We start from the raw sequence: 15467 nt of genomic DNA, 5'->3' as shown, positions 1-15467 counted from the left end.
GAGGCAGCCAGCGTTCAACAGTTGCCAAAGAGAGGACAAGAGCCGAGGGCGCAAGTGTTTACCTTCCCAGGCCATGAAAAGACAAGGAGGGCAAAACAGACTGGCTCCAGCAATGCCACACGCACAGCCAAGACATCAGGATACTTAATCATGAATGGGAGAAGATGTTTTATCTGCAATGAATTATGCTGGTAGACTGGGAAATTCAAGGAGCTTTCGGCTGGTTGTGGAACCTAATTTATCACTACGTGAGACACAAGCCTAAAAGAAATTGTGAATGAAAGGCGGTGAGTGTATCACGTGTAGAGAGAGTACTATGCATACAACATTTTCATTCTAAATAAAGCCCTCAACTTTCCAGAGTGTCAAAACAAATAATAAAGTTGTACAATGAACACTCATTTGGCATCTGTTGTCATACTGTTCTGTCCTGTGACATTGTCAAACATGTGTTCCCCAGTGCACAGAGTTGTGGGGGTTAGCAGGACGTCCTGTTGAAAAGGCTGTGCGCAGTGCTATAGTGATAATGCAGTTGGACAGTGGACTGTCAGCTCCTCATAGACCCGAGAGCAGTGTGGGCCACTCAGGAAACTGCACCTTTCAACAAGTCCTTAACAGAATTTCCCTTTGTCAGACAGCCATATATTAACTGCTAAATATATGACCGGACCTGAGACTTCCCATGATCCTCGGGGGCAGTGATGGGAAAGAGGCGCTAAGATAATGCTGACGCTGCACTTCTGAAACATGAGCCAGCGTGAGGTCAGTTAAAACATTGTTTCTGAGTCAGACAATCGGACAATAGAACAGACAGGGCTGGTCTGGACTTGCCCATAAGCATCACTCATGAACAGCTTAGTTAGTCCAGATTACCTGTTACTATCTAATATATTCAACTAATAAAGTCATGAGACATGGCATTGAGAACCTGAAACAAAACACCAGAGAAGCACATAACAAAAACTATTTAGCATTTCCTGATTATTTAGTTAGTAGTAAGAACACTTCTACTCTGACATGATGATAAAAAATTAAATAGAGTTTCATCATTATAATAATCATTATTATGAACATTCTTTTTAAGTGACCATACTAAATTCAAGTGCACGTAAAATACTACAGAACTGGTCACTGTTTTTGGAAACACAGCTGTGGTTGTATACATCGAATATGATCAATAATAAGGAAACTGAGAAAAACACTGAGCCTAAAATATCAGCAAGGTTCAGTGATGGTTGCAGAAATGGGACAAAGGTGCTTTCTCACAGTGGCACCCGACCACACATCACTTCCCGCCACTTCACACCCAGGGCAGCACACACACACACAAACACACACACACACACACACACACACACACACACACACACACACACACACACACACACACACACACACACACACACACACACACACACACACACACACACACACAAACACACACACACACACACACACACACACGCACGCACGCACGCACACACACACACACACACACACACACACACACACACACACACACACACACACACACACACACAAACACAGCCCCATGAGACAGACTGATATGAGTCAGTGCTGCCTCTGCTCAGTGTCACACAGAGGACAAGTCTGGGCAAGTGGAGAGACGCATGCCTCATGTGACCCATGGGAATATCATTAGGTTCATAAGACATAAATCACAACCACCATAAAAGAAAGGATTTACATTCGATAGATTAGCACATTATTCATTGCAAATATGGCCAAGAAGCTGAACTAAGAGGAACCTACATCTTAAAAACAGGTTACACTGTAATTAAATTAATATATTGGAAGAATTAACAAATGACTTCCATGTTACTTAATTTAGTCACACACATATATCATTTTCTGCTTTATATTATGTTACATAAGTCAGTGAGTCAGTGAGTCAGTCAGTTAGTTAGTCAGTTAGTTAGTTAGTTATGTTTTTTGGGGGGGGCATTCTTTTACTACCTATGTGGTCCTATGGTTTGGACACTAGGCGGCAGCAGTGAGTTGTCCACTTTGAATTAAGCCATTATGAGAAATCTGAACTGGTCATTCTCACAGACTGAAAGTAGAAGATGTCTAAACCTTTTAAAAATTGTGAAGATTAAGGCTATAATCCTAAAAAAAAAAAAAAGGATTTTGTTCTAATTATTATCTGTAATTGGTAGATAAATTAAAGCTCGAAGTAAATGTATTTTCTGGATGTAACACCCTGTTCTGATGCATGTCTGCATATTAATCTGCCTGCGTGAGAGATATGATTTTGACTTAACATTTTACTAAAGCTATATCATCATCTAGTTCTACAGCGCAGGGACTTTCTGAGCTGAAAGAGCCCAGCAGCTGCAGCCTGGCACAGACAGGATGGATGGATAAATACATAAATAAAAAGGGGAGCTCCTTGAAGGCCACCTCGGAGTCTCCGGCTCGACCTCTAGCCCCGTGAAGACACACTTTCTCTCTTGGAATTTGCTCACTGGCACAGACTGGACGCCTCGCACCTCATGCCTTGAAACGGGAGAAGCTGCTAAAAGCCAAAAGTGGGCTCAGAAATACGTCCTGTAGACAAGCGGCGAGGATCAACAACACACGCCGCTCCTGTGATATCTGATCGGACCGGGACGCGCCTGCCACCCTCTGCATCCCCTCCTCTGTCTGCTCACACACGGCCCGGGATAAGTGCTGCACGGCCTAAAATACACTCAGCGGGGGAGAGGAGGAGATCCGCAGTCGGGACATGAAAGTGCACACCTGTTAAGAAGGTGTGACAGCCAGACGGGTTGGAAGGATTTCGTCAATGTCAGGGAAAAGGCAGTTAGAGCTCTGAAAGGTCTCTTTATAAAGCTGAAATATATGTATGAGAAACTTGTAGAGCTTTGTGTTTACCCTGTTGTAAATGTTGGCCTTTTATATTGTATGAAATTGTACTTTTTAATTTGATTGCAGTCTCATTTTTGTGGCATGGGACAGGGCATAATGTAGCTAACTTTCAGTAGCCTAGTTCAAATTATAAAAATGCTTATGTTTTTGTTTCACCTTACTCTGTAACACAATAACCATTCTACAGCTTCCAGGGAGTTCAATAGATGATTTAAAATTACTCTTTATTTTTGTAACTATATTACTTAAAATGTAGCCAATGAGAATGTGAGCCTCTGTCTTGTTAAAAAGAACTACATTATTGATATTCATTTTTCACATTTTAAATCCCTGCATTTGTATCCAAATCCAAATTATACCCGCAAATAAATTCAAATTTTAAAGTATGCTAGGACGTGTTTGCAGATATAGTACTCAAAGTTAGAGAAAGTAGGTTGTTTATTAAGTTGCTGGATATCATCACTATCTTTTGGAGATAGTGATGATATCCACTATCTCCAAAAAAGTGTTTATTTTGTCAGAGTTAGGAACAAAAATACAGTTAGGAAGAGAAAACGGGTTGTTTATTAAAGGTACACTGTGTAACATTTTGGACTGTACTGTTGCGGCAAAACAAAACATGTTCCTAATGACACAGATAACGCTGTTACTGCAGTGTGTAATAAAAGAATGGACTTGGATGAGAAACTAACCTGTTTATATCTCAAATTCTACTTCCTTTTGTCACATCTCCATGGAGACGAGCTGGAGACCCACTCCCAGTAAAGTTTACAGTCATCCCTTTGGAGGGGTGAGCCTCATAAATGTTTGTTTGTACATTTATGGGGTATTTTTTAATGATGAAAATATCTGTCATAAAATAAATGGTAATATTTCAACTTTATTTATAGGGTAAAATTCTACGCGGTGTGGCTTTAAGTTGCTGTATATCATCACTATCTTTTGGAAGTTTTGTTGCATCTCTACGCTGTCATGTCTTGCTGTGTCAGTCTTTGGGAACTATGTCCCAACCGGATGCCATACACCATACCAATTTGAGCTGTGGTTCATTCTGAAACTCAGTGTGAAGTTAACTAAGTCAACAACAAGAAAACTGCTGCAGCTTTGCACAGTGTATACGACACAACAGCGCCCTTTACTTTGATTAAATGCATTTCCCAATTTAAATTCATGCATTTGCCAAGTTACATTGCCTTCAATTGGGCAGGAAGTAACATTTTGACAAAACAGCTCCTCATAAGTCATTCCTGTCTGTTTAACCAAATGTATGAACTTGTGCTCAGGGAAACACACTGACAACTTCTTCATCTTGGTGTTGTTCTTGTGGCTCACCTGGTTAAGCACAAACCACAGTTGTCCCAGTTTCACTCAACTTGGACCCATTTTCTCAGGCCGTCCACTCTTCCTTCTTCCTTTCTTATAGTTTCTGTAGCACACAAAAAGGAATGCAAAATAATACAATATGTTTAACTTTACAATCTTTGCGCAATCGTTAGTATGCGTATCTCTTGGCTCTCTATGCCCTTGCCCTCGCTGTCATGTCACAGCTGAATCTAAGGAGAACAGGTGCAAGAGGAGCGTCCCGGGACAGTCTCCTTTTGCCCCCCCCCCCATCTCCCCCTCCCAACACAACCTGTGGCCAAAGCATCCAGAGCATTTCCTTCTATCCCTCTGAGGCGTCTTCAGACCCACGGACAAAAATAGGCGTATATCTGTGCTCTTTGTAAAAGTGAAAGGCAAATACAAACAGGCTTGTAGATGCAAATTAAAATAGTCCAGTAATATAAGTGCACATTTCTGTAATAAACCACACTAAGTTTGCAGAAAACTTATCACCATTTTTGTTCAATTAACCTAGATTTATAAACGTATGTCTTTACCTTTTAATGGCCTTTATTAGCCTTTTACTTTTTTCACACTTTAACGTACACACACAACATATTGTTGTCGCTACTCTTTGTTGTGCACTCAACTATGTAAAAAATGATTTGTCTTCATTTCCTACTTTATAGAGAGATAAACGGGGTAAACAATTCCTTGGAGCCACAGATGTCCTCTTATGAACCTATAACTTGAGCACATGCACATTCGTATGTGGATCAGAGCTGAAGAATGTCCTTCGGAAATCCCCCATGAGCCCCATCAGCTCCTCACTGTATGGACACAGAATACTTTTGTCTTTTCTAGTTAACAAAACCTGGTGGAAACAAAAGCTGTTATTTTGGAGGGAAAAGTTAGGCTATCCAGAGTTTGGCGGTAAATTTGAGCGCGCGACCACTCCATTCAGTCGCTAATGAGAATGGTAATTTGTGGCCGCGCTGATGACCCCTATACCCCCATCAATTGGTGACTTCTCCCTGGGGACGCGCGGTGCACTGCCCCACGGGACTCTGCGTGCCCTCTATTGGAATCCCATTCATTGGGAGATCATTGGGAGATGAGAGTTCCCGCCTGATTTGGCCTATGCATCGGTCAAGAAGTCAAATAGTTTGACAGTTGTTCGTGTGCACTTTGGAGTGCAGGTACAGATTATGAGGTTATATAATGATTCATATTTTTCAGGATTCATTTGGTGTTGAAACTAAAACGCCCTTGTTCAATGGAGCATATGGCAAAAGCCCGCAATAAGCCGACCCAACACTTAAAGCTATAGCAAATATATTGTGGTCCTCCATCCCGTGTAGCCTGTTTCATTACATAGACTTTATAGACTTATGTTTTGTTTTTATTTTAGCCAATAGCCGGCGGTTTACGGGCCAATCGGCGGCTACACGCGTGTAGCCTCCTCACCTCCTCACCTCCGCTCAGCCAGTGCGGATTACTGACTGGCATACTGCCCGGCCGCAGGCGGACTAGTTCGCTCGGTTCTCACGACCTCAGCTGCACAAAGGCATCTCTGAACTATTAACTACGGCACGAAGGCAGTAGGACCGACCGCAGAAGCCACACGCGCTGCCAACTGTGTTTCAGTATGTCTGTGCGCGGGAGGAAGCAGTGTCATGCGCGGGGCACTGGCACAGCGCGGGGTGAGAGCGAGAGCGCAACTACACAGATGAACAAGGTCCAACTGAGAGAGGGGGAACTAGTCACGTAGGCTATTTTAGCTCTGTTTACCACCTTATGAAACAGGCTGTACAACTGTGTGCTAAAAAGCAGCCTACATGCTAAATGATGAATAAAGGTTCAATCCATGTTCCTTGAGCAAACCTGTTGTGCGTAAATAAGGATAGTCTCCCATTTCATTCCATTAGGCAAACATATGTTTCTGGCACAATGTTTGGCCTTGAAACAATTGAAATGCAAAAGAGTGTTAGCCTTATTGATAGCTGATGTTATATACATATAATTTACGTTCACCTGTTGGTTGCTTTAAAAAATATATTGTGGGCCGTAGTGAGTTTCGATCTTCTCTGTGTGAAGTCAGTGCAAACCCACGGCCCTGGGGACGATCCACATCGAAACCAGTTCTTATTTCACCTGCTTTTCAGCCCAACAGCAGCTTTGATCTTTGATGAATTAATGCACGTCTACTTTAAAGGGATTTATAACTTGACTATCCGCCCATGAAGTCTTTGACGCACACTGGACATGTTTTTTCCTGGTTGAAATGCGTGCTTTGCGTCTTGCGGAGGTGTCTGCAGGCCGGCGCAGTACTGATGTTGGGGACGTTTAAGCGGTCTCCAGTCTGTAACCTAATCCGAGGCCCAGTGGCCGCGGGCTGTAAGTGGTGAACACACGGCCTGCACGCCACCTCCGTGCCCACACAGATAGATAGTTTACAGACAGAAACGGACGTTGGCCATATCTGTCCGCAAAAGTCTCTCAAGCTGTGGTTACCCTCACACTCTCGGCGTTCCCTCGCTTTTCCCTTGACTGAGGTGTGGACCTATTGAGAGTGCCACTGAACAATTGACGCACAAAAGGAAGCCAGGATCCTTCCATATTCTCTTTTCACTGAGGCAATCTGTTAGTGACATTAACCTCTGAGCACATTTCCCAGGCTCATGAATAGGCTTTAAGGCTTTTAAAGCTCCCGCTGCATACAGGATGAGCCCCTTTCAAACTTTTAATTACCTATATGGCAATAAAAATACTGGCATTGTCTCCTACAGATATATCCCACTCAAGCTTTGAGCAATAACTAAGATGAGAACTAAACTAATAAGTTTAATGCTCAACAAATCATGTCTGTCTCAAAAGTGTGAGTTCAAGCAATCAGTAAGTCTGACCTTTACGCATCAGAAAACCAATGCAACTTTACGCAAAACGTGGAATGAAAAGGAACACGTGGCAGATGAGTGCAAGACAGAGAATAATGTTTAAAATATCTTTATTAAAACATGGGTCATGCCCTCTTTTATATCTCGTGTTCAACACAAAAAAAGAAAAGTATGTAAACACTTTGGTTTGACAAACAGTTAGGACTCTTTACAAAACTAGACTAAGTACTTTAAACAGTTTAATTAATGTCCAAATGCATTTACAACACTTTATCACCGAATCCAAATATTGGAGTAGACAATAAAAAAATAACTTCATCCATAACAGGTTCATCCCTTAAAACGGAACAACTAAGGAACAACTGGGTCCCAAAACACAGGTACACCCATGTGCTACAGTCCACAGACGGGTCCCCGGGACTACCAGGGCCGCCACACGGGTTCACTGCTCTCGGAGCCCGCGCTGATGCTCACGGGGCTCACCGCCTGCGGGGCACCAGAGAAGGATGTCATGCCGTGGACGGGGGAGGCTGCAGGTGGCACAGAACTCCCGTGAATCGGACTAGCGTTAATAGCCACGGGCCCTGCGTTGGCGTAGAGCGGGATGACGGGAGATGGGCTGGGGATGAGGAAGGCAAACTGTCCGTCAGAGGCGGGCACGAGCTGGAAACCCCCCAGGACTTTGGGGCACACGGCCTCGGCAGGGCTGAGCTTGGAGCCGCTGATGGGTAGCGTGGAGGGCAGCTGCACGTGGAGAGGCTGCGCGATGTGCTGCTGGGAAGGGGCCTGCTGGGGGTACATCATTTGGCCCATGCAGCTGGACAGGTGGCTGAGGAGTCGGGAGCGAACCTCGGTGTTCACTCCTTCAGAGGTGGACAAGAAGCGCGTCACCTCGTTCATGCACTCGTTGAAACCAGCGCGGTACTTGCTCAGGACCGTGGCGTCCGCAGAGAGGGCTGCTGGGAGAGGGAGAGGAAATATAAGTCACTCAAGTCTTTGCAAAGTGAGCTTTCTGGTTTTGGGGTCAAATTCCGTGGATAGGAACTCACCGCTCATCTGCACGCGCTGCAGGTTCCGCAGGTGCTTGACGGTCATCTCCAAAATGTCCGCCTTCTCCAGTTTAGAGTGTCTGGAACTCTGTGGAAAGTTAAAGATATTTAGTCTATGTTTGCAAACGCACCAACTTTGCATTGACAAGTTCGTGCGTAAAAGGCGCAGCTCGCCAACGCTCGCGCACTGGACTTACATCTTTTTTGAGCGCGTCCAGGATGAGGGTCTTGAGCTGCCCCAGACTCTCGTTGATTCGGGCTCTGCGGCGTTTCTCCATGATGGGTTTGGATGACTGCAAACAGCGAAGAACTCAAGATTAGTGTCTTCCAAAGTCTCTCGCATAGATCCTCACATCCCAAACTGTACGCAAATAAAGTCAGTCATTGGAGCCGATTCTTACCTTTCTGTGCTCGCTGGCGTTTTTAGGTTTGTCCGGGGTGTGAGTTCCGGACGCGGGGGCACCAGCGATGGGCGATGCGGTCTGCTTCTCCATGGTATCAGCAGGCATCATTAACCAAACCAAAAAACAAGCAAAAAGTATCCTTTTGGCAAGAAATGCGAGTGAAGGCAAAGTTGGAGAAAAAAAAGTTGGAGGAGAGTCAAAGAGTATTCGCGTGTTGCGTTCGAACATCCACGAGCGGCTGAATAACGACGTGTTTATCCACGCGTCTCAAGGAGCGTGATGCGCTTCTGCCGTCTGACACGCGCCGCGGAGCTACTTATACCCGGCCTGCGTGCTCCCAGTTCGTGTGAAACCCTCTCTGCATTCTTTCCCACACTCGCCTCGACCAATGGCAGCGAGGACTCACCCATTGGGCGCGGGGCAGGCCGCTGATTGGACAACACCCCCGCGGGCCGTCAGTCACGCGCTGCGCAATCAGCCCTGCAGGGACAAACAACAAAGCGAGCGAGGTGCGCGGCGGCGGCGGCGGCGGCTGTGAAGCGATAAGAGAGGGGAATGCGCCTTGCTCCTGGAGAAATGTAGCTGTTAGGTGTGTGCTGTGGAAGAATGTGGGTCCTGACTCAGGTGTACATTGAAGCGCTGTTTGTTTGAGCCAGGGTGCACGTCTACGAGAAATGTGGAGTGAATCTTTCAAGTCAATAGCGCCCCAAAGTCAAAGTCTTAAAACAGCTAGATTAGGGTTTGTAGTGATGGTGAAGTCTGAGAGAAAGTTAGGTCGAATGAAGCCTCTTATGTTGCCTGGGCATTAGAGTTTTTAGAAGTGTTCCCAAAGTCAAGTCATTATACATTTCCCTAAAATCCATACTCGCCAAACATGGTGTAATTCAAACAAATGTAACTTGTAATTGGTTTCAAAGTCTTTCAAAACTTTATTGAGTAGTTTATGTTCACGGGCTCCGCTTTTAACCTCAAGCCTCAGAGCGCGGCCTATCTTCTCTAAAATGTCACTCGAGGTTTATTTATTTCCTGCAGAGTCTTGTTCCGGCGCGTCTTAAGCAAACACACTTCACACTATTTTTATCCCCGCTCGCGCCTCTCGGGAGTCTACATCTGTAATGGCACGCGAGGCGGTTTGCAGCGGCACGCTCCGGGCCAATGGCGAAGCACCGCTCCCATGCAAATGAGGCGCTGCGACGTGCGATTGGCTCAGCGACCGCCCCCCCCCAGACATCCAGAGCGAGGAGCGAGGAGCGGGAGGGCGGGGCAACATCTGTCCGCGTGCCACTCGCGCACTGCCCTCTCCGGTCCCCGCGGAGCACGTGCCGAAACTACCTTACAGAAATGAGAGCGAGAAGTTGGAGCAGTTCTCTACATGTCAACATATTAACAGATGGACATTGTATTGGGCACGGACACACAAATATGGCCCATAAGGTGTAGGCTAATACTAACCAGTAAAATACTCCAACTCTGACTTAAGTTTCGGAATTCTGTTAGATGTGCTATATATTTATTTATTTATCAATAAACTGGCACTTAACAAGACAGAAATATGTTTACATTTTTTCTGATAAATGGGCGAAAGTCTCCAGAAAACTACAGTGGACTTGACACAGATGAGGAGCGCCATCTGCTGGCGTATTCTATATTGTCACGTAGAAGACAGCCTGTAGTAAAAACAAACAGGACGACATATTTTTCTTTTGTAAGCTTTTGTGAAAGTACAATTAAAGATTTTGCTAATTATTAAACGTTTGTATGACATAACAGTGACCTTCCAGATGAAACATATGTTATACTAAAGCAACAAATGGGTGATAAAGGCTCAGAGTTAAGAAAGCACCAGCAGGTGGAGCCCGTGTTCACATTTCTACAGGCCAATAAAAGGCGAGTGGTCGGATGAAACGTGGAGACTTGGCACAATAAAGAAACAAGTGTCTATAGTTTCTTATTACGAGAGAAAGTAACACTGAAAAGAAAGAGATGAACAGTAATCATCCAAAAGCATGTCAGCCATTGGGCACATTTAAATGTCATCTTATGCTCATGTGTCATTTTGTTCAGTAGCTTCCCAATTCCAATATCCATCTCTAGGCGAGACAATTTATTTGATGTAACTTTATGGAAAGTTATCCAAATACAAAGGCACAGTGTTATAAATAGAGCAGAAAAAATAATGTGAATTACTTTTCATTCATTTTGTTCACTGTATTGTCCATTTTATGCAATTTTAAGATTGGGCTGGGATAAAATATTAGATTTTTTGCTACAATACCTAATATCGATACTTTATCCAGTATCGCAACACTTTCAATACTTTTTATCCTTTTTAGTTCATCCTTCTCAACACATTTTTATCCTTCACTCCTTCATTTTCCAGTAACAACACTTTGTTACATTTTGTGTTGATGCACTTTTCAATCTTAACACTTCAATAAATGTCAGATGTGTCCAAGGTTTAGAAACTTTGGACACAGGACTGTTTTCTTTTTACACATTTTAAGGTAAATATTACTTCGGATCGGCCCGTGAGTATCTGGATGCATATCAGATCATGACAAAAGGAAATCGACACAGCCCTATAGAGCTTATACGAATCACTTTCTTTCTTGCACTTTTTGTAGTTGTTAACTGCTGTACAAAAATGATTTGATTAAAAAAAACAAAAAAGACTGGGGTCCACAAATAAACACCCTAAGAACCATTGCTGCATTATGTAAATTTATATTATAAATACAACAACCAAGACATTATGGCTCCACATTTCCCTATTTCCATTTGCTGCAGTGACACCCATTCACATCTAACATGAGCGGCAGATTCCACGTTAAACCAGTGGGTGTTCCTCCATAATGCACTCATTACTCAGTCTATGCAGACCTCGATAATCTCAAAACCGATGACAAAGTCTGTGATCCTCTTTCAGACTGACAGTCAATTGAAAGAGTCCAAATGTAATAAAATTTTGCTAAGCTGGGAGGCAGTCCAGTGTGTAGTGAAGTATCAGCTATTGTTGCGGAGGCTGAGGCATGCCGGACTCTTGTTTACCCAGGATCTGCTCTCTGACTCAAGGACCAGCTGTGTGTGCTTGGCTTCTGTCTTTTATTTGCTTTTGGGGTCTTTCCAAATCATACGAGTCTAATGCTGCTCGGAGAGACCGGTCCAGAGGGACGGGTGCAGGGAAGAGAGGTGGAGGAGAGGCACCTGTTGAACCTGATCTAAGCACAGAGTGATCAAACTATAGTGTTTCAAAGGGATCGTTTAAGTGGCTGGGTCAGTTTTAGTTTCTTATGTACCCTGGTGGTCCTGGTGTAGTGTTACTTTATTTAGCTTCTTAAGACTGTTTTACTCCTGGATTAGTCCTAATTTCGACCTGGGCTAGTTATGAGATGCTGATGGTTTAGTCCTGATGTTAGGGCTCCAACAGGAACCCATTCAAGGGCTTAGTTCTGGACTATCTTCCACAGAGATCCTCCAGCTGGTGGTATTTCTAATTCAGTTAATTCTTGCATTTCCCCTTTGTTAAGCTGTGCTACGTACTCTCGGTTTCTTTTTGTCTTTCTAAAAAGATTTTATTTAATTTGGCCCACATTAGACAGCTCAGGCCAGTGTGAAAAGGGACGATTCAGAAAAATGCCATCTCGTTTTCGAGGGGGTCCATTAACACAAAACACTAGTTACAGTTAACAAAACACAGTAAAAGACAAGATACAGACAGGACAAAACACACATTAGGACAGTCACACAGACAAAACAAATTTGCTCCATAGTCCTCCCAAACCCTTCCAAGATACTTAGACAAAATTTACAAAATAGAATAAAATAAAAAAATAAATAAATTAAAAAAACAACAACAACAGAAATATAGTCAAAAGGAAACAAAAACAAGCAAAAAACAAAGGAAAATTTGAGACAACAAAACAGATAAATACATTTTCCAAGAGATGAGGTAAAAGTACAAAATTATAAAATACACTTAAAGACATAAACAAGGTGATTTTAGGTGAGAAAATGAGGAGGCTCTAAATAAACCAAACAATGTTCAAGAACGAATGGATAAAGGTAAACTATTCTAATCAGAGGTGGCAAATTTCCCAGTGTATGTTGCAGTAAGCAGAGCTATTATACCGCGGCGCATTCTTGGTGTCTTTAATGCATTTTAACGTGCTCTAATAATATATATTTTTACAGTCACTATTGCTTGTGCATAACAATGCCTCCGGCCATCGGTCGCTTCAATGACCAAAAAACCTGCACCATAAAAAAAATGGCCTTTCGAATCACAGCCTCAAGGTGCAACAAAGACAAGGTAAATCACTATAAATCACAAAATACTAGTTGAAAAATGATTATACACAAATCAGACTGCAGACTGATTCCCCTGACTGATGATGCTTGCACGGAGTAACAACAGGTCCTTTCAGGCTCTCTGCATATAAAAGCATAGCTAGAAAGTTTCATGAAAAAGACAAAAAAGCATTTCAGAACATGCCTCACTCGTTTCAGAACATCAACACACATTAGTCCAGAATTCATCCTTTCCCATTTGAAAGGCTGCCCAACATGCATATTTATAGACCTTTGCGAGACGAAAAACATGTGACGCTTATTCAATTTTCCATTTATTTGAAGTTATGCCGACACCAGTGACCCTTTTCATTCCTGCATTTCAATAAAAAGCAAGTCTCCTCCAACTACAAAGCGAACAGGAATTCCCCTTCACCTAAAAGAAAGGTTGCTGATGATTGTGTTGTGAGAGCATCATTAAAGTCGATGCTAGCGTCGCAGGAATGTCTTAAAAGACGATCAGCATTCACCAGACAAGAGCCACGAGTGCTTTGCTTTTTGACTTAAGTTTTACTAGAGGGACCCGGAGAGGCGGAGATGTCGGGAGGATGAAAGGGGGCAGAGTTGTGTTGGGTGATTTGGTTTGGGACTTTTTGGGTAGCCCTGTGGTGAATGCCGCTGAGGTGGCTTTGAGCGCCGCTTGCTTAATTTGTTGTACTACAATGAGCCGTACACTCCAAATCCACGTGCAGAATGCAGGAGCACAGTCAATTATATGTGAATTAGCAGGAGCTTCCGGACAATGCCTTTTATGCACAGTCCTTAGGCAGGGCAATGGCGTCATGTGTTTACTGCTTTGAATCCCTTACATCCAGCGCCTGTGAAGGATGTTTGGCTGGATCTGGCTAATTTCAGACACTGTGGCAATGATGAAAGCTGTGATCAAATGAGGTGCAAATGCAGGAATGTCCTGAGCGCACAGATGCAAGGTACTTACAGCACAATGAGGTTGAGTTTGTCTATTACTAAGATGGGGAAGATTGTAAATGATTGTAGAGATTAAAGTATACCCTAAGCAACAAATTTGTCCGCTCTTAACTTGAATTTTTAACTTGAATCTTAAATAGTCACCAATGCTGAGAGCTACACATTGTAGCAGCAATATTGGTGTCTTGGGTTAATGATAATATACGACAGTAATGTAAAATAAGGTTTGTATTAGAACACTCTACTCAAGTTATTTCTATTTTTACTTTTACATTGCTTGAATTTTAAAAAGCACAAACAAACAATTGAATTGAAAATTGAAATTGATTCTATTCAAAGATCACTTGTACAGCGGGAGGCAGCATTTTGTTGCTTTCCAAACTATTAAACCTCATATGTGCTTAGCCAAATAAGGAATGTCAGTACTATTAAAGGCACACTGTGTAACATTTTGGACTAAACCATTGCGATCAGTATAAGACACTCTCCCTAAGACCAGCTCAACACAGAAAATGCTATGACTGTAGTGGGTAATCAAAGAATGGATTTGGATGAGAACCTAACCTGTTTCAATCTCAAATTCTGCTGACTTTAGTCACATCTCCATGGAGACGAGCTGGAGACGTACCCATTCCCAGTAAAGTTACAGTCATGTCTTAGGAGAGCTGTGCCGCTCACAGCAAAGTTTGTGAGGTATTTTTCAATGATGAAACTATCTGTCATAAAATAAATGCTTGTATTTCAATGTTATTTATTGGGGAAAATGTTACACAGTGTGGCTTTAAGTGAATACAATGCATTTTACCATTAGCACGATTTCCCTATTACATAATCACTACATCTTTCTTGTCCTACAATGTAAGCCTATAACATCCAACATGAATCCCCAAAGCTACCAGATCCATGCTGATGATAAAGATGACCACTCAGTCTGTGTTTCCAAATCAGAGCTGACAACAGGACTTCAAAGCCGCGGTTAGCTGAGGTTTGTGCCTGGGCCTTTGAATCCGGCAAAGCCACAATCCCAACAGCCGCGGCCCTAAGCTCCTGTTTGAAAGGACACCTGTGGCTGCTCCATTCAACCCCCGCTCTCTAGCAGAGGTTTTTTTTTTTTTTTTTTAGAGTCTCAAAACACTGCCTGGATGCTAGCGGCTAATTAAACTAAATATTGAGGGAACAAATATTTGGAGGTAAAATATGTGCACGTTTTTTTCCTCCTCAGAGAGTTCAAAGGCCTATCCCATTGTGCCAAGTTGAAATATTTCTGCATGCATTGTTGCTAGGGATTGTCTTGATATGGGAGTGGCAAGATATATTAAAATCTGGTATTAAGATCTTCATGCAACGCTAAATAATTTGTCGTTTGATGTAGTGTTGCCGAAACTGTAGGAGGCGCTGACAAAAAAAAAAAAGGTTTAATTAATCATTATGAATCTGGAAATATTTCTCATGGCTTAGGTAAAGGCAAGGGGCCAATCAGTCAAAGCCTTCAAAAGCATCAAAGCAGACATGTTTGCACCAAAAACGTGACTGAAGTGCTTTTCCCCCCACTATTCATATATTCTTCTATAATCTGATTACTCCACTGGCCGTTTTCATACATACAGAGGGAAAAAAACTGAGATCAA

The 15467-nt window shown here is 43.0% G+C and overlaps 1 protein-coding gene across 2 annotated transcripts; it reads right to left on the bottom strand.

The window, feature by feature from the left end:
* Nucleotides 1–7269: 7269 nt before the first annotated feature.
* Nucleotides 7270–8861, bottom strand: her9 (hairy-related 9). Of its 2 annotated transcripts, none has more exons than XM_079558682.1 (4): nucleotides 8563–8861; nucleotides 8359–8454; nucleotides 8162–8249; nucleotides 7270–8071 (listed from the first exon to the last, which is right to left on the bottom strand). In XM_079558682.1, the coding sequence occupies exons 1-4, from the start codon at nucleotides 8791–8793 to the stop codon at nucleotides 7533–7535; spliced, it is 954 nt and encodes a 317-aa protein (XP_079414808.1). In that variant the 5' UTR covers nucleotides 8794–8861; the 3' UTR covers nucleotides 7270–7532. The 2 variants fall into 2 exon arrangements, with proteins under 2 accessions (XP_079414808.1, XP_079414809.1); XM_079558683.1 differs by having other exon boundaries at nucleotides 7270–8068.
* Between the last annotated feature and the right edge of the window lie 6606 nt (nucleotides 8862–15467).

The sequence above is a fragment of the Gobius niger genome (genome assembly GCF_951799975.1).
Source record: "Gobius niger genome assembly, chromosome: 6".
Classification (NCBI taxonomy): Eukaryota; Metazoa; Chordata; class Actinopteri; order Gobiiformes; family Gobiidae; genus Gobius; species Gobius niger.
Note: the sequence above shows the minus strand (reverse complement) of the source record. Positions and strands in the feature narration are given on the sequence as shown.

What these genes read in the sequence shown, in the direction of transcription:
- her9 (XM_079558682.1), bottom strand. Translation starts at nt 8,793, where the DNA reads ATGTTCGAACGCAACACGCGAATACTCTTTGACTCTCCTCCAACTTTT. An exon ending in ACGCCAGCGAGCACAGAAAG is followed by an intron (nt 8,455 to 8,562) that starts GTAAGAATCGGC and finishes CGCTGTTTGCAG; the next exon opens with TCATCCAAACCCATCATGGA. An exon ending in TGGACGCGCTCAAAAAAGAT is followed by an intron (nt 8,250 to 8,358) that starts GTAAGTCCAGTG and finishes AACTTTCCACAG; the next exon opens with AGTTCCAGACACTCTAAACT.